Source organism: Myxocyprinus asiaticus, chromosome 20, assembly GCF_019703515.2.
Source record: "Myxocyprinus asiaticus isolate MX2 ecotype Aquarium Trade chromosome 20, UBuf_Myxa_2, whole genome shotgun sequence".
NCBI lineage: Eukaryota > Metazoa > Chordata > Actinopteri > Cypriniformes > Catostomidae > Myxocyprinus > Myxocyprinus asiaticus.
The window spans coordinates 34,679,842-34,700,033 of NC_059363.1; the positions used below are offsets into that span (position 1 = coordinate 34,679,842).

The window sequence follows — 20,192 nt, forward strand, 5'->3', positions numbered from 1 at the left end:
GTTTTTTAAGTAGTTAGTAATTTGTAGTGGATTACTTTTACCCAACACTGATTAAAACTACTGTGAACTTCACACAGAAACTCAAAGGTCTTCCTAGAATTGTAGCCAAAATAAAAGCACAAAGGTTTTAAAGATGAAAACTTATGACTGAAATACAGGTATACTATTATTGTAAATTAAAACTCTACAATAATGATGATAATAATAATAATAATAATTTGAAATGGACTGATATTCTTTTACAAATGAATTAGACAAAAAAGAGATCTGAATCCACTTACTGTAAGTCCAGATACAATGTGAAAAAAAGTGCAAAGAGAGCTAGCTTTTCCACCGATGTTTCCACTGGAATTACTGTTAATTTTGCTGCTGCATTATTCGGTAGACTAGGCAACAAAGTTTTTTTTTTTTTCGTTTTTTTTTTTTTTTTTAATAGGCTGAACATTCATGTATTTTTTCTCTGTTTTATAATGAAATATTGTGTAGTATCACTGTTCTGAGACCAGTGCAGACAGACAGCACACTGGAGGTTAAGTCATTCACTAAATAGGAAGCAAGGGTGCATCCTATTGCTTTCTATGCAGCTAAGTGCATTCACTCCTAAAATCTGACCAAAAGTTCAGTTTCAGGCTGCAGATGATGTATGGACCACTCAACATGTTTGACAGACATGGGACAATGATAATCAGTACATAGATTAAGAATTGTATAATGCAAAATTGTATTTTAACATGGTTGGCAATGATTTGATGATGCTGGCCATTACATTTAATCAGAATTATTAATTCAGCTTTATAGAAAATCAGCTGTTATGTCTATAACAACTCAAAAACATGAATAACCAATAATAAATTATTTGATGAAAAAAATCTAACTTTCTATAGCTTGATACTGTTTAAAATGTTACAATTTAGTCCCTTTTTCCACATATATGTGGACATAAATTTTTAGGAAATCTATTTACTCTAGATTTTTATTTATTTATTTTTTTTTGCTTGTTTTTTAAATGTGTGGAGAGTCTCCCATTTCAGAATCAGCGTTGCCCCTGGCTGGTACAATCACCCACACCTGGAAACGCAGAAACCCCTGGAACTGAGAACAGCTGACACCAGTTCACATCAAAGGAGCACTACATAAACAGCCACAGAACACTCACACGGGGAGCACCAACAAGAAGACTCACACTAATGTTTCTCTCCATTTACTGACTCAGACCAGAAAGCCACAAGGAACACAATCCAGTGAATACCTTCTCTCGACACCGGCATGCTCTCGAGGATTTTCCCTCTCACAGGAAAAATACACGAACACTTCAAGCCACTCTCAGCACTGTCACCTGCACCACTTGGACAAAGTCACACTTCTTGTATTAAATGCCCCTCCAGGGATATTGAAGCATTTGCCTTTGTCTGTGCCTCATTCTCAACACTGCTACGGGTGCTACTACAAATCAAAAAACGGAAATGGAAAATGCACATTGCATTCACACAGGGATCTCAGGAGGTTAAATTAATAAGATACTCAAGGCACCATTTGAGGTTAGGGTTCCTCAGACACCACACCGACAGAACCCTATGGAGATCTTCCAGACACTATAAAGGAGCCTCAAGTTCCTTTTTATGTACTCAGTGAACTTCAAAATATATTTAAAGAGCCTCAAAGCCTATTTCTTCAGATGAGGTTACAAAAGAAACCGTTGACAGTTATGTTTCTCATGCCATGTCCACACTAATCTGTTTGAAAAGTTAAAAAATTCATTTATTTGGCTACGTTTAGACCTCTCATCTACACTGAAAATGTGTTTTCCTCCAGCAAAACCAGAAACTTTCGAAAACGTTCTCCATAACTGCATTCTTTAAAAAGAGATGGCATCAGGACACTGAAAACTGAGTTTTTAAACTTAAACATATTCGTATAGACATCGCCTCAGAGAACTGAAAGGCTGCCTGGATGATCCCCAGAGGGCTCTACCAGTGTGGCTGCTGTGGAATCCCAAATGGTAGAATATCTTTTAATTTGTATAGTGTTAATATACTATTATGTTTATTTATAAGAATAAATTATATCGTCAAACCTGAAGCACCTGATATGCAGCCCATTAAGTGTTGTCTGTGTACAATAACATTGCAAGATGTTCCAAGTGAACAGATTTTGTCAAGTGAAGTGAAGTTCTACAGATATCCCCTGCTGAATGTGTAGGCAGCAGTGGACAGACACTGCTTAGGGACCCTGTGAATCGGAACACAGCTATAGATCCTCAGCTTGGTTTGTCCCAGAGTGCATGATGAGAAGAGTGAGTAAGGTCTCAGAAATCATGCAGCCGTTCAACCAAAGCGCTGAATCAGGAAACATTTCTATTATAGTCAACAGCCCTTTAATGAGGTAATGTATAGCATGTCATTTATCTCCCTAGGCCCTTGTTCTATCTACTCATGCTAGAGCACTGTGCTGCCTCAGCAACATGCAGACAGCCAGGGAAGAGATTGATGGGTCTTCTTCATCCATGAATACTGGTGCATCTCAGGGCAAATAAAGATGGACCTCTGTTGAAATGTATGGACGCTTTCTGACAAGAGCTTTGGGACATGGTCCATTGTTGGTCAATTGTGCATGTTTCAGTGTTTCATGGAAGTATTAAACTCTTGCTCAATGTATTTGTGACAAACTTGATGTTAACTGTGGCCAATTTGTGACTAATGTTTGCCAGAAGTTTGCCACAGCGGTTTGATGGAACACTATATTTTTGTGAGGTAACTAAAAAAAGTTTGAAAATCAATGGACTGTAAATAGACACAACATTTTAGGTGCTTGCCCTTGCAAAACTATGCTTGTGTTGTGGATGGCTGCAGGACATTGATATGTGTTGTTAAGGTGTTCTGAGTTTTTTTTTTTTTTTTTTTTTGCACAGTCTGTGTGGTATTTCCAAGGTGTTTGCCCACTGACTCAAGTGAAAAGGCCCACCCCGTTTTCTGAGATATCTGGGTCCCTATTTATAAGGCTCAAAAATCTATGGGATTTGTTTCACCCTTTTTATCATCCACCACATAACAATATTAAGTTAGATCACTTCAAAAAGTAATAGCACACCTCTCATCAACAAGCTACAAGATTTGAGGTATCATTCCACCAAATAAATGGTGTGGGAGGAGTTACACACAAAATTTTAATAGGGTTTGTTCATGAAGTGCATTTTTTATTTTATTTTTACAAGAAAGATTTGAATTGCAATCATTTTATTACATTATAGTTCATTACATTATAGTGCATTATAGTACAGTATAGTACATTATAGTAAATTCTAACCATTCATACTTAATGTGTCCAAAGACAAAAGTTTTTATCAACTTCACGATTTTAGGCAACAATTTTTATGAATGTCTAAGGAAAGTTATATTTCTAAGGTCCTATGACTGGTCACTATATCTTTTCAGTTTTTACCATTTTACGTAATCAAACTTTAGCCTTCACTAGTTCATTTTAAATGGACCTGTGGTGTGACTATTAGTTTTTTGTATTTATTTTTTTACAAAAGTATTCCATTAAAGGTGCTGTAAGCAATTTTTTTTCATGGAAAGGTACAGTATGCAAAAAAAAAATTCCTATTCTCTGAAAGATATTAATGAAATAAGTATTGTGAGATATCTCACCGATCTCTGTGACAGCTCTAGACTCTTTAAACAACAAACAAAAATGTGTTCATGGGCCGCAGTCACTGACACTTTCTGCCTGTCAATCATGCACATTCTTATAGTACTGTAGTTACAGCAAATTATTGTGGCATTTTGCCATATTTATGCCATGTTTTTCAAAACAGTTGTCAGTTGAGGTCGCTATTTTGTAGCTGTTGTTTGTAACAACCGTTTTTGCTCTCAATAAAGCTAATTTGGTATCTTTGGAGTGTGGAGTTTTGGAAAGAGGTGGTGTGGCTAATTCAACGGCTGGTGAAGGTAGAATGGCTAAAATCGATTACAGCACCTTTAAGTCTCTCAATTAATATAAGGACAAAAGCTGCATGCATAATAACAATAAAATAATAATAATGAGCAAAATGCTGTTTTAAATGGTTTTAGAGTATATAGCCTGCCACACTGCAGAACATATTTCATGTCAACCACCCATACATTCCACACAGTTCAGATGATAATGTCTTTTGATGAATTCTTTTGAAATAATTTGTCCAATATAAGATGACTTTGCCATCTAAGGGTTCAAAGCAACTTTGTTAATCCATTAAAATGTCCAGCAAATGTCTCGGACATCCACAGAAATCTTTTACATTTCTTTTACATAGGTTTTAATACACTATAATCAAACAGACGCATGTCCACTCCACAGCACCATAAAAAGAAGCATTTTAGTAAAGCCATAAAAAATGGGCCTGCCTGTGCTCCCTTGCAGTGAGGTAAGCTCGATCAATGCCACTTCATAGAACATCTTCTCCGCCTGGATGAACTGCAAAGCTTTCCCATCTGATTTGATATGGGTGAAGGATTAGACATGCTTGTCACCAGGAATAGCTTCTTGTTATGAATGCACACAATGTCCAGTAACACAGGCTCAGTGAAATTCTTATTTGTTCAGCTGCTAAGTTTCACCAAAGATAATAGAAAATAAGATAATCAAGGTGTTCACTGAACCATTAACGTATCGCCTAAACAGAAAACAAGTGAGAAATACGAATCCATATTCTAGCTCAAGACCTGTGTGCTGTTTTGATTGGTTGGTGTTTGTGTCACCCTCTCTATTTATCTCTATAAATAGACTTTGTTTATTCAGAGTTTTTTCAAAGGCATGTTGGAGGGGAAAAAAAGTTCAGCTTTTAACAAGTGTCATTGGCCAGAAAGGAAAATGTTCTTAAAATAGACATGAATGACCTACATAATTGCAGGATATGTTATTTTCACATGCAGGAATTGCAGATGTTTCTATTTTGGTAACACAAAGTACAGCTGGAACTCTTGTTAGAATTGTGTAAATTTGCTTTGACCGCTAATTACATTTGAGAAATAAGATCAAACAGGTATTTTTACAAGACTTTAAGATTGTCTGAAGCAAATGCAAAATGATCACATAGGAACTGGGGTTTTAGTTAAAAAAAAAAGAATTTCCACCCACATTTGGACCCGATGTGCTGAATTCCATACCAGTGCCACCCTTTCGGTGAAAACCATCAATAGTTATACTTTGAAAATCATCCATGCTGTGCCTTTGACGGTATATCCATTTTGATTTCCAGCGGGCAAGATATTATATTTGCAAAAAAAGTATGATTTAGATGTTGCATTTTTGCTCTAAATTTAAGTTTTTATTTTACTGATGTTTTGGTTTGGAGTTTGGGTTAGATGGTAGGGTTTTGAAAAAATATGCATCCCTGTTGATTGTATTAAATCATTTACAACTAAAATATACAACTCGCTTACTTTGGGAAAAATGTTACCTGGAAATTGGAGCTCACATATGTACATATGTTCAACACTTCAAGCTTTGGCCACTGGGGGCAGTGGTTTGAATTCCAGTAAGCGCAGACCGATTTCAGCAGCAGAATTTCCAACCTACTGTCACCAAATTCACAATGCAATCAGTCTGGTTTATTATGATATTCACACTGTTTTTGTCAGTGGCTTACATTTTTTGAACTTTTGTGTATCTCATTGAAGGCAGTGCTAAGTTATGTTGTCCCTTTTTCAGAATGATCTTTTCATGGTTTGGGGGTCTGTGTGGGTGCCTCATCTGTGTTTCCACCAGACTATCTGAGTGCAAATAGCCACACTGTGTGGCAGGTGCTATTTACACCTAGTCATGTTAAAGGTTTGCCTCTTTATGCAACATATTTTAGAATTTTTGCTTAATGTGTCTATACGGCTGGCTCACTGGTGCAGTCAAAACAACCTGGAGCTGAACACGTTCAAAACAGTGGAGATGATTGTAGACTTTAACCCTAAAGTCTAACCCTAACCCTAACCCCTCACCATTATAAACAGCACTGTGGCAGCAGTGGAGTCATTCAGTTTCTGGGGCCGGTTGCACCAGCTATACGTAAATTAAAACTTAGCCTAGTTGTGGTGTAAATGGGCACTAAGTCACAATTTACACACTACTAAATATTTGAGCGTTGCACCATTAAACTTAGGTAGGATGTAACCCTACATATAAACTAAATATTTACGGAAGCCTCCGACCAGGAGTAATGGATGGAATAAAAAAGCAGACTGTTATTTTGACTTCAATGAGCTCAGGTTTTGCATGACAGGCATCAATATTTTCGACGTATATGATGCTGTTGACATTTACCATCGTTTACATTTACAAGAGCGAAAAAAAACAACGTACTTTTATGTGGCTCGTCAGCATGAAACCATTCTATCGGTGCAGTTTTCAGGGTGCTTCACCCGGTGTCAAGTTACAACACATTCAAAAAATATATAGGATATTAAAATGAATAAATGTCTATTTTTCCAGCCTGTTGTATTAGTATTTATTTATCACCCCTATATATTGTTATTTACACAGGGCAAATATTCTGTTTATCAAATCTACTTTTATTACATATCATATTTTAATAGGATTATAATTTATTACAGCTGTCAGTTACGTAAGCAAACAAGGTTTGAACATCAACCGTAACAAGATTAAACTGAAATTCATGGCTTTTTAACAGTTCTGTGAACAAATTTGAAGACTGCTTATTGGATCAATACAGGTAAATGTCATATTATACGACTACGCATTACTTTATGGAGAGCTTACGACCTACTAGTTAAGTCTTGCCTTAAGAACACGTGGTGCAACCAAATTAAGCACTGACTTAGTTACAAACTATTTAGTAGTTACTAAGCCCTTCGTGTGAACTTTACATCCCAAATTATGTGAGACATTACGCACAGTTGGTGCAACCCTACCCTGGGCACTACCATCTCACAGGACCTGAAGTGGTAGACCCACATTGACTCCATTGTGAAAAAGGCCCAGCAAAGGTTCACCAGCTGAGGAAGTTCAACCTGCCACAGGTACTGCTGATACAGTTCTACTCAGCAGTCATTGAGTCTGTCCTCTGCACTTCAGTAACTGTCTGGTTTGGTGCAGCTACGAAATCAGAAGACTACAAAGGACAATTCGGACTGCTGAGAGGATTATTGGTTGTCCCCTGCCCTCCCTTCAAGAACTGTACACTTCCAGAGTGAGGAAAAGGGCTGGAAAAATCACTCTGGACCCCACTCACCCATCCCACAACCTTTTTGAACTGTTGCCTTCTGGATGGCGCTACAGAGCACTGAGCAGCAGAACCATCAGGCACAGGAACAGTTTTTTTTCCCTCAGACTATCCATCTCATGAACAGTTAAAACTGCCCCATTGAGCAATAATTATGTGCAATAAACAGCTACGTCTATTTATATTTATCCAACATACCATACCTCTTCTGCCATACATTCCCTTGCATCTGTATATAGCAGATTTGCTGTACATAACTCTGCCATTTCTTCAGAGTTAATGTTCCATAAAATTGAAAATAGAAATTAGTAACCTGTGTCGTGTGTATTTTTATATTATCCAGTATAAAAAGGTAACAAAGCATTGTTAATAACATAAACTATGTATAAGTCCAGCTAAGTTTGTCAACCAGAAATTGGCTGGTTATCAAACTTTATACTTTTGATCTTAATTTTGAACACATACTGTATCTATTACTGATTAAATATAATAATAATAATAATTATAATAATTATAATGATAAAATATCTCTTTTTGTGAAATGTCATTCTTGCAAAGTGTGCTTGTACTATCTTTCTTTTAAACAAATGCATATATATATATATATATATATATATATATATATAATCATATGCAATGACATTCATACATTTTAAGTGGCTTAAGTGTCCAAATACTTTTTAAGGACATTATACATGACTGAAGCTAATCTTTGGCATGATAAGGGCTGAATACTATGCATCCCCACTCTGAGTTTATGTTTGGCAGTTATGCAGCTTTAAATCTCACAGATGCCATACATCAATTTTAAAGAGATGCATCTAAAAATAAAACTTAGTTGTACATGTCAGCTTTGAAAAGACTTGTGTGCTTCTAAATTCTTTCTTGCATGTTTATAGGCTTTAATTACAGCATATACAGTAGTATATGCATTACAATTCACTTCACCAGCTCCGGTGTATAGAAGAAATATGGATGAAGTGCTTTTCATCAACAAATTAATATCTGAATATGTTGAATATTAGTGGTTTCCTCCTAAATAGCATGTTTATTTCCAACCATCTCAGCAGCATGACTGTGGAAGCGATTTTAGGATAATTTTTTTCAATGATTTTGCCAGCTCATAATAGTGTCAGTCAAAGCCATAGTATCTCCCACAAGTGCATATTTAGGAAATGTGTGAAGGGTGAATGTTTTGAGGCTCTGATGCAGTACACCGCAATCCAACTTAAATATATATTGTGGTGATGGAGGCGTGTTCATGTGTCTGTCTGCAGGAGAGAGAGAGTGGTAAGTCTCGTCACCTGGGTTGTCATTATATCTAACACATGTTTCTTGTTGGTGATGGCAGAGAGAGACATAAAAAGGCACATGAGGCATCAGAGTGGCAGAGAGAGACCAGAGAGAGTGTGCCTGTGCGAGAGAGACTATTTGGCCACTGAGTGCCTTTTTTGTTTAAGTTTTATGAACGACGATGAAGAGTACTATAAATACTCACGTTGACAGTTCGCTGCCTCCTGACTCCTTCATTGATATTTCACATTCTAAGATTATATGGGGAGTGGGTATGGGCAGTCTAAGCCTGAGAAGGCATGTTCAGTATCCCACAGACTGCCCAGAGTTTGTGTCCCGACTGTTTTACACACAAAAATGACAAAACCTTGCAGAAATCATCAGTTCCAATCTGATTCACCAGCTGCTACACAAATTCTGGGTTTTGATGAATGATGAGTTTTTAATGGTCCACCTGTAAACCAAGTCATATTTACAATGTTTATAACGTCAAAGTTCCAGCTGTAACAATGAGTCCTCTTGAGGAATAATTGTTTTGTGCAATAGTTCACAGAGACTGCTAAGAGGGCAGTTCTTGGTCAAAATAAGCTACAAAGCAGACCAGACTTTAATGCTGATAGTCAAAAGTCTTGCTAAGTAACATAAGGATATGGGTGATCATCACACTAATTCAACATTCTGACTTATATGTATAAGCACTGGTCATGACTACAACATACAAAAAAACAAAACAAAACAAAAAACAATCTTCAGATGAAACCAACAAGAGCTTTAGTTTATATGATTCATTCACATTGAAATCACCTATTCCCAAGTCCCCTGCCATGCATTTGATGTAATTAATGTAATTAATCTGCTTATTCAATTAAATGATACAATCTGCACCCATTACTTCTCTTTAATGTAATTACACCAAAATCACATTTTAAGTCTAATCACTATTTACTTGCACATTGTCTAAGATATCAAAGCAAATATGTTTAAACCAATTCACGTGTAGTTGGTTTTAATTGGAAAAAAGGTCACAATTGATGTTGGTTAATGACTTAGGTCGTGCAAATGACCTTGTTTTGTACAGAGCTAAAACAAACAGTCTTGAACCCATTTAATCTCTATGTCTTTGTAATGGAGAGGCCTGTGGTTTAAGGGGGAATGTATGTCACGTAACACAAGCCTTGTTGTTAACTGCGGCCTATAGATGAATAATGACAGTGGGGCACCAACTTAGTCTATGCAGGTTAATTTGCTGTGATGCTCCTTACGGTCACATACGATAAGCACCTAAAAATCCTCTTTGGGGAAGACCACACTCAAAAAGCTCCAGTTGTAAGGGCTCTACTATGACAAAACTGCTCAATTGTTTGTGTGCATAAAGTTTTAAACCAAACAGCTTATTCACTACATGTTTATACACATAATATATATTATATATATATATATATATATATATATATATATATATATATATATATATATATATATATATATATATAGTTGTGCTCAAAAGTTTGCACACCCTGGCAGAAATTGTGAAATTTTGGCATTGATTTTGAAAACATGACTGATCATGCAAAAATACTTTTATATAAGGATAGTGATCATATGAAGCCATGTATTATCACATAGTTGTTTGGCTCCTTTTTAAATCAATATGATAACAGAAATCACCCAAATGGCCCTGATCAAAAGTTTACATACCCTTGTATGACACACAAGGTGACATACACAGGTTTAAATGGAAATTAAAGGTTAATTTCCCACAACTGTGGCTTTTTGAATTGCAGTTAGTTTCTGTGTATAAATAGTCAATGAGTTTGTTAGCTCTCACTTGGATGCACTGAGCAGGCTTGATACTAAGCCACTGGGAGCAGAAAAGAACTGTCAAAAGACCTGTGTAACAAGGTAATGGAACTTTATAAAGATGAAAAAGGATATAAAAATATATCCAAAGCCTTGGAAATGCCAGTCAGTACTGTTCAATCACTTATTAAGAAGTGGAAAATTCGGGGATCTCTTGATACCAAGCCAAGGTCAGGTAGACCAAGAAAGATTTCAGCCACAACTGCCAGAAGAATTGTTTGGGATACAAAGAAAAACCCACAGGTTTCAGGAGAAATACAGGCTGCTCTGGAAAAAGATGGTGTGATTGTTTCAAGGAGCACAATATGACGATACTTGAACAAAAATGAGCTGCATGGTCGAGTTGCCAGAAAGAAGCCTTTACTGTGCCAATGCCACAAAAAAGCCCGGTTACAATATGCCCGACAATACCTTGACACACCTCACAGCTTCTGGCACACTGTAATTTGGTGTGACAAGACCAAAATAGAGCTTTATGGTCACAACCATAAGCACTATGTTTGGAGAGGGGTCAACAAGGCCTATAGTGAAAAGAATATCATCCCCACTGTGAAGTATGGTGGTGGCTCACTGATATTTTGGGGGTGTGTGAGCTCTAAAGGCACAGGGAATCTTGTGAAAATTGATGGCAAGATGAATGCAGCATTTTATCAGAAAATACTGGCAGACAATTTGCATTCTTCTGCACGAAAGCTGCGCATGGGACGCTCTTAGACTTTCCAGCATGCTAATGACCCTAAGCACAAGGCCAAGTTGACCCTCCAGTGGTTACAGCAGAAAAAAGTGAAGGTTCTGGAGTGGCCATCACAGTCTCCTGACCTTAATATCATCGAGCCACTCTGGGGAGATCTCAAACATGCGGTTCATGTAAGACAGCTAAAGACTTTGCATGACCTGGAGGCATTTTGTCAAGCTATACCACCTGCAAGAATTTGGGGCCTCATAGACAACTATTACAAAAGACTGCACGTTGTCATTGATACTAAAGGGGGCAATACACAGTATTAAGAATTAAGGGTATGCAGACTTTTGAACAGGGGTCATTTCATTTTTTTCTTTGTTGCCATGTTTTGTTTTATGATTGTGCCATTCTGTTATAACCTACAGTTGAATATGAATCCCATAAGAAATAAAGAAATGTGTTTTGCCTGCTCACTCATGTTTTCTTTAAAAATGGTACATATATTACCAATTCTCCAAGGGTATGCAAACTTTTGAGCACAACTGTATATTATGTACTGTATATGTTCATTACACAAAGGGAAGCAAGAGTTTATTGAAAAGGATACAGTTCTTCTCATCAATGTAGAGTTCAGCAATCTGTATGGAGAAAAAAAAAAAAAAAAAAAAAACAGGCAACTTGTCTGAAAAATACAAATCTAAAGTGCTTCACAGAAAAAGGGAAAATTTCATTAAAACATGTCCAGGTCAAATTTTACCCAACAGCCAAAGGTCAAATAAAAAAGGTTCTGCATACTGTTGTAGCTTGCAAGTTAATATTACATATCTGCAACCCCAAAATTGCAGATATTTAAAATAAAAATAATTAAAATAAATGGTATTTTGCATAAATGAAATGAAGCCTATTTTTAGTAACATTAAGATTTCTGCATTCTGACATTACTTTCATTACAATTACTGTAAGCACATGTCCCCCATAAATTCTCATTGTTTTGGTTATTTCTTCCTAATAATTTCACATTATTCTCAATGGTTATTATCATTAGATTCTCATAACTAAATTGTAAATAATTCTATAGTAAAATCTATTGTAAAATGCTATAACACTTTTTTTTTTTTAAATCAGTTTGTACAACAAATACTACTATGATTTTTAAATACTTTTGCAATAATATTTAATAATCATTACAGTAATGTTACTTTTGTGTGCGTGTGTGCGTGTGTGTGTGTGTGTGTGTGTGTGTGTGTATGTGTGTGTGTGTGTGTGTGTGTGTGTGTGTGTGTGTGTGTTTTTTTTTTATTTTTTTTTTACATTTAGGGAATTGGATGCTGAATTGTTATTGTTAAAATACTGTCACAATGCAAAACAATTGTGATGATCCTAAAAAAAAAAAAAAAAAAAATATTATGTACAAAATATTTATTTTGACTTTTGATCTGTTTGTCAAATATGATCCATGCATATTCATGGCAGGTTTTATGAGGTTCACCCCAAAAAAGTAATTTCTATTTCAAAATATGCCATCTTAAATTTTACAGTAAACACTTGTGATGAATATTAGCTAATTGTAAATATTTATTTTCTCTGTTAATATCAAAAGCATCTCTGTCTGGTCAATATCATGCCTTACATTCCAGGACTCTTGTGTAAGAGCCACTGTTTATGTTCTGGACATTTCCTGGGACACCTGAGAATTTCTGAGAGGGTTTAACAGAGCCTGTGTGAGAAACCCAGAGTGAGTAATCTGGGCAGAATGTTTTTATCTGACTGCCTGTCATCAAATCGAGTCCATGATTATACAGGAAGAGGTGGCATTAATAGAAGAACATGTAAGAGAAGGCAAGATGTGTGAGGGGCCAGTGTTATAAGATGAATTGCTCTGAAGTTGGAAACCTAATGAGTACAGATCTCTGGCATTGGCATAGCTTGCAACAGTATAGTAAACAAAAGCTTGCTTAAGACTAGAAGAAAACACATCATCTCAAGTACATCTGCACACGATAAACAAATGTGCTAACTCTCTTTGCAAATGAGCAGATGTGTGTGTGTGATCTGTACGCTGACGTAGGAATCTAAATACTGTCACTATAAAGTAGAGCATAAATGATTGAGAAAGCGTTTGCCAGTGTTAATATTCATTGACTGAAGCAGACTGTTTTTTTTAGGTTAATGTGTCGTCACATTCCTAAGAATCTACATGCATGAATAGGAGATGAATGTTTGCATAGAACTCTCAACTTTATGTGCCATAATGTGCATGAAAGTGTGCATTAGCCTACATATTTGCAAATTAGTTTTAAAACTACATGCATGCTACTGTGCATGCATATTGGTCAGATGTGACAGATGTAAAACCAAATTATTTTAGTTTAAAATTTAGAGCTCTTTTTCATGACCACGCTAGGCACAGAACTATGCGCAACGACCGTGCTTATCTAATTTTCATGAAAGTGCTAATTCTAAGCGCAAAAGTGCAAATGGCCATGGGTGGAAGTGTTTGAGCTATCTCTGGGTGTATGCGCACAAACTATTATATGTTAATAAAGTGGCGCAATTTGCTATTTTCCTGAGAAATAGGTCATTGCACAAAGATGTTTGAGAACCATGTCTATTCTTGGCACAAAGTCTAAATTTCATTAATGCATTTGAAGTTTGGGGATTCCACCAGCAGATGATGTCACATAGCTATCGATAACTTTTAATACTAGCCATTTGTGTGTCAGTAGATCAGTATGGTTAATAATAATAATGATGATAATACAACCCCAATTCCAAAAAAGTTGGGACAGTAATAAAAATGCTAATGAAAACAAAAGAGAGTGATTTGTAAATTATATTCACCCTTTGCTATATTAAAAGCACAACAACTAAACATTATATTATGTTTTACCTTGTGAATTTCATTTCATTTTTTTTTATGTTTTTTTTTTTTTTATGTACAGTAATTTCAAATCAGATGATTGCAACACACTCCAAAAAAGTTGAGACAGGGGCAATTTAAGACTAATATCAGTTTGACGAGTTAAAATAACAAGGCAATGTTATGAAACAGGAGGTGTTAAACAGGTGAGGCAATAGTGTCATAGTGTATAAGGAGTCTCCAAAAACAGCCTAGTCCTTCAAGAGCAAGGATCAATCGAGACTTGTCAATTTTCCAACAGATGCTTCAGCAAATAATCCATCACTTTGAGAACAATGTTCCACAAAGACAAATTGGAAGGATTTTGGGCATTTCACCCTCTACAGTGCACAATACAGTGCGTAAAGGGCAAGACGAAAACCACTTCTGAATGTGTGTGATCTCTGATCCCTCAGACATCACTGTCTTAAAAATTGATATCTGTAATGGATATCATGAACATGGGCTTGGGATTACTTTAGTAAACCTTTATTAGTCAACACCATTCACCGCTGCATCCACAGATGCAAGTTAAGACTTTACTATGCAAAGCAGAAGCCCTACATCAACACTGTCCAGAACTGCTGCAGACTTCTCTTGGCTCGGTCTCATCTTAGATGGAAAGTAGAACAGTGGAACCATGTTTTTTGGTCTGAAGAGTCCACATTTCAAATAGTTTTGAAAAACACAGCCATCGTGTTCTCTGGGCCAAACAAGCTGTTATCAGTGTCAGGTCTAAAAGCCAGTGTCTGTATGGGCCAGGGAGGTGAACTCGCACATCTGTGCGGGCAACATTAATGCAGACATATATGTAAAAATTTTGGAGCAGCATATACCGCCATCCAGCACAGTCTTTTCCAGGGATGTCCCAGCATTTTCAGCAGGACTTCAAACCACACTGGCCGAATAAGCAGAGAGTGCGGGGTGTTGATTGGACTGTCTGCAGTCCTGACCATCTCCAGTTGAAAATGTGTGTTGCATTATGAAGCGCACAATAAGGCAACAAAGACCCCGTACAATTGTGCAGCTGAAGACCTGCATAATGGATGAATGGGGGAAAATTCCACTTTTTAAACTTAACAAATTTGTGTCTTCAGTACATAAATGCTTAATAAGTGTTATTACAACAAATGGTGATGTTTCACAGTGGAAAACACTCGACTGTCCCAACTTTTTTGGAGTGTGTTGCAATCATCTGATTTGAAATGACTGTATATTTTCAAAAGAACAATGAAATTTACAAGGTAAAACATCATATAATGTTTAGTTGTAGTGCTTTCAATATAGCAAAGGATGAATATAATTTACAAATCACTCCTTTATTAGCATTTTCATTCTGTCCCAACTTTTTCAGAATTGGGGTTGTAATAATAATAATAATAATAATAATAATAATAATAATAATAAGTTGATTTTGTATAGCACCTTTCCAAACCTCCAAAAATTAAACTGTTTGACTGGAAATGGAATATATAATAGGATGCCAACATTGCAATACCCGGAGAAGAATGTCAAAATTAAATTGCACTTGACTCAGCCCATTAGCGCTTTACTTGCACAATTTCGCCAACCTGCTTGTGTCAAGACATATCGCATGTTTGCTAGAAAATATAAAAAATTCATGGCCATGCCCACTGACTTCCCATATTTGACATATCGCATAGCGCTGCGCTTAAGGCACAGAGCTCTTAAAATAGGGCACTAAAAAATATTTAACATAACATATTATTACAGAGTTGCATCCTGAATACTCCTATTTGAAAATGCATTTACCAATTTAAAATATGCATTGACTAAACCAGGCTGGTTTTAAGTTAGTGGGCCATTACATCATTAGTGCACCCAAAAATGACATGTATAGTTTTTCAAACCTATATGACTTTCTTGTTTCTATGGAACACAAAAGGAGATGTTAAACTGAATATAACCCATTGGCACTATTCACTTTCATGGCATTTTCATACAATGAAAGTAAATACTGACTGAGGCTATAAGTTCCTTAAAGGAATATCCTGGGTTCAATACAAGTTAAACTCAATAGAAAGCATTTGTGGCATAATGTTGATAGCCACAAAAATTTACTTAGACTTCCTTTTCTTTAAAAAAAAATAAATAAATAAAAAAAATAAAAATCTGGGTTGCAGTAAGGCACTTACAACGGAAGTGAATGGGACCAATCCGTGAGCAAAAAAATACGCACTATTTCAAAAGTATAGCCACAAGATGTGAACAATATGTGTGTTAAAATGATTTTATTATGATAAAATTGCTTACTAATCTTTTCTGTGTAAAGTTATATCTAATTTTACAACTTTGTTGCCATGACAACGTAATACTGTAAACCAAGGGTCTTAAACAGGGGGTCCGCGACCCCTAGGGGGTCTGTGGTGGTGCCACGGGGGGTCCGTAAATTACTGTTTGATCCACCACTGGCACTCGTAATAATCACTCACACTCGCACGTCTGCGTAGGGTACCAACTCCCTAGGGGGCACCAGAAACTTCACCGGCTGCCCTTACTCGCACGTTATACGTTATTCAAGGACCGGTAGTAGTCGCGGAACACAAACGATCGCCTCGCGCTCGCACTTAAACCTCGCACTCGCACGTCCTTGGCGAAAAAGGAGTATGTATTTTAGTCCATCCACCTTCTGTATCCCCTCGAACCTGCATGCCAAATCTTCCTCTTGCAGTAATTCTCATATTCGTGCATCCCGTTTTATTTTGATATGAACTAAATGGAACACTGAACATTGTTAAAGTTTGACGGAATTAGCCCATGCTCATTACGAGCTGCTCATAACGCTACACATATCATTTTAAGCAGCGCTGCAGTAGAGGGTTGCATAAGTAAACGCATCTGCTATATGTTTTTTGTGGTGTGCGAATGTCAGCCTACAGTTTCTTGTATTATTAGTTGTTTTTTGCTCTCAGAACAATAGCCTATATTACTTAATATACAGTACAGACCTATGTATATGTAATATGTCTAAATATATATTTACCACTGAGATTATCAAGCTGCCATACACTACACTGACGATGACTGTCAAATCAACATAATTAAAGGTGTACACAGTCATTTTGTCCTCATTACGTTTTCCTCCTACACAAATTAACTGTAATTTTGAAACGTATGTATAAAATCGATCACTAACATGAGATGAAGACTCCAGGTATAGGCCTATCAGTAACCTTATAAAACTTGTTTGATTCTGCATGGACAGTCTGTCTTTCTGTTTGTCTGTCTGTTTATCTGTCAATTTGTTTCTTTTTTTTTTCTTTTTTTTTTTTTTTGGAGGGGGTATGGCACAGTGAATAAATAGGAAAATTAAAATAGCACTTCATGTCAAAAAGGTCGCAGGTTGCAAAGGTTGACCTCTGCTATACTTAATTTAATAATTATTTTAATGGCTTTGCAATGTAAACATCATAAAATATGTACATACATATAAAATGGTATAAAATGCAACACTCAATTTTCAGACAGAATACAACGGGGGTCCCTGTTCCAACCAAGGGGTCTTTGGCCCGAAAATGGTTGAAGACCCCTGCTGTAAACCATAAAAACCCCGGAATGCCCATAAAAACAAAAATGTTAACAACTTAACAGCTCAAATAATATACACGTTTTAACAGAATAATTAATGTAAGTGCTTTTATAAAACTATAAGTTTCACATTTCTGCCTTTAAACCCTCCAAAATAGGCCCCATTCACTTCCATTTTAAGCGTGTCACTGTATCCCAGATTTTTGCCTTTTTTTGTTTTTTTTTCTGTGGTAATCAAAAATGCTGTTGATTGAACTTAATTTGTATTGAACTCTGAATATTCCTTTAAAATGAGTACTGTAAACAATTACAGAATTTTCATTTTTGAGTGAACTATCCTTTAAAAAAATGTATTGCATGACTGAGAGGAAAAACACAGCTTTATGTACTATAATGCACATGAAACTGTGCATTACAGATTTGTAAGTCCATGCATGATGGTCAGACATGACATGTTCTCGGCGTAAAACCAAAAAGTAACAAATGTATATCCCCAAATGTGAAAATGTGTGCATGGAACTCTTTATAATAACATATTTGTTCAGAGCATAAGTTCCCTTGAAATATGCATGCAGATGCCTGAGGGCGTAACGCACTCATCTATATTGTACATGCATATACACATGCTGATCAATTGTCAAATATTTTGTCTAAAACCCCTAGGTAACAAATCATGCTGGTGTAATCATTTCTTGCTCATAACGCATGATTACAGAGCTCCATCCTGCAGGGCTCACCTGATGAAGGCAGTTGGGTAGCGAATGGAAGCTCTGCACATGTGTGAGTCCCAGTAGGCAGCTCAGGAAGCAGTGCAGAGCAGCTTGGGAGTCCCCTTCCTGCTGGAGCTGCCTGCCTAGTTCAAACAAGCCCTCACGGCTGCCGTTTAGCATCCTGTGCCTGGGATGGCCTGCCACAGAGACCTACCTCGTGTTCACGTGCCAGACAGCCACAGCACTTATGTCTCCCATCTGAGTTGCAGCACAGGCATGGAGGAACAGTCAGTCCAGAGGGATGGAACACCACAGAGAGGCACAGAGCACATAATGAGCACAGTCAGAGAGATAAAGAGAAATCCGTCACTGCAACATCTAAATAGGAAAAGATCACAGCTTCTCCTCTTCCTCCTCTTCCGTTCTGTAAGTGTCAAGGGCAGGAGGCATGGGTGGGTGTGTGGGAGGGAGGAAGAGAGAGATCGTGGGGGGAGGAGAGGAGACGGCACTTCTTAGTGCCCGCCCACGCTGCATTGCAAACAGCAGAGGAGGAAGTCGGGACTTGTGAGGATTTACTGTTTGAGAGACAGTGCTTCCAGCCAATTGTTTTGTTCCTCATTTAAAGTAGCACAAATGAAAACTCTTTAGTCCAGATTAAAAGGAAGTGGAATCAGTGGCAGCTGTTACTCTAACCGATTAAATATCTGTACGTGGAATTCAATTGTGCTTGCTGATGATAGGCAATGATAATTTTAAGAAGTTTGTTAGATTAAAAAAATAAAATAAAAAAATAAAATAGATGTTCTGTTTTTGGAAAAAGATTTTGTAGTGTAACAAAGTTCAGTGCGTACTTTAAGGCTCTTTTGTGAATTTAAAAGGAAGTGACAGAAGAAAAAAAAAAGAAAAAGAAAGAACCTTGGGACTAATTGGCTGAAAATAATAGGAAAAATGGTTATGAAAAGTGAAGTTAGTTCCAAGAAAAAAAATCTAGCTGTTTTAAATGTTGCACTAAAAATGATGCATTAATAAAAATAAAATCTGGGTAGCACTTCATATGAAGCCTGTATAATGCATTGAACATTTTGTAAAATGACATTTGATATTTGCAATGATCATGTGTCTTAATTCATTACACTTTTTAAATGTATAACAATTAATTGGTAATTATTATAAAAATATGTATTATTTTAATTACCCATATAATTAACTCTGATTACACTCTTAGAAAAAAAAAAGGTTCTTTAGGGTTCTATATAGAACCCTTATGTTCTTTACTCAGCTCCAAAGAACATTTAATGCCAAAACGGTTATATTTACAAAAAGAAAAAAGAACCATTTTTGCACAAAAGTGTACTTTTTCTTTTTTTTTCATTTTTTTATTTTTTTTTCAATTTGGAATATCCAATTCCCAGCGGTCGTGTAGTGATTTTTAAACACTACACTACACTACATTATTTTTGCATTTGCATTTCAATTTCATACTGCAAAAAAAATAAATAAATAAACTTTTACAATTAAGCTTCTTCAGCTTTGGATTTGATTAAAACAAAATAATCAAGGAGCACCACCTTTGGCTCAACCTGGTCGAGATGGGTGAGGCCGACAAGACACGGTTTCTTGCTGCCCCCATTTCCCAGGCTGGCCTATTCGGCGACACCGTCGAGGACTTTACCCAGCAGTTCTCAGTGGTGAAGCAGCAGACGGAGGCTATCCGGCACATCCTGCCCCGGCGTGGCTCAAGATCCCACAACCCGTCTGCTCATCGCCAAGGGCGTCCCCCTGCGGTGATTGCACTGGCTCCACCGCATCCCACCCCTTCGGCCCAGCCCCGGCATGGAGCCCACCGCAGGAAGCAGATGCCACCAGTCTCACAGTCGGCGCCTAAGAACCCACGGAGGTCATCAAAGCGCTCCTGAGAAGGGCGACCCAAGGACGAAGAAACCCACTCACCTGGAGCTGGTAAGAAGACCACTCCATCCCCCGGTGGAG

The 20,192-nt window shown here is 36.9% G+C and overlaps 1 protein-coding gene across 2 annotated transcripts in view; it reads right to left on the reverse strand.

The window, feature by feature from the left end:
• LOC127411236 (uncharacterized) overlaps nucleotides 1–18,822 on the reverse strand; it is a 46,994-nt gene extending 28,172 nt beyond the window's left edge. The window contains exons 1-3 of one of the 2 annotated variants that reach the window (XM_051646652.1): nucleotides 18,231–18,822; nucleotides 11,653–11,683; nucleotides 4,383–4,469 (exon numbers count right to left, since the gene is read on the reverse strand). In XM_051646652.1, coding sequence (XP_051502612.1) covers nucleotides 4,383–4,469; nucleotides 11,653–11,683; nucleotides 18,231–18,383 — 271 coding nt within the window. In that variant the 5' untranslated portion in view covers nucleotides 18,384–18,822. The remainder of the gene's footprint in view (nucleotides 1–4,382; nucleotides 4,470–11,652; nucleotides 11,684–18,230) is intronic. The other variant, XM_051646653.1, reaches the window with a different exon arrangement.
• Nucleotides 18,823–20,192: the final 1,370 nt, after the last annotated feature.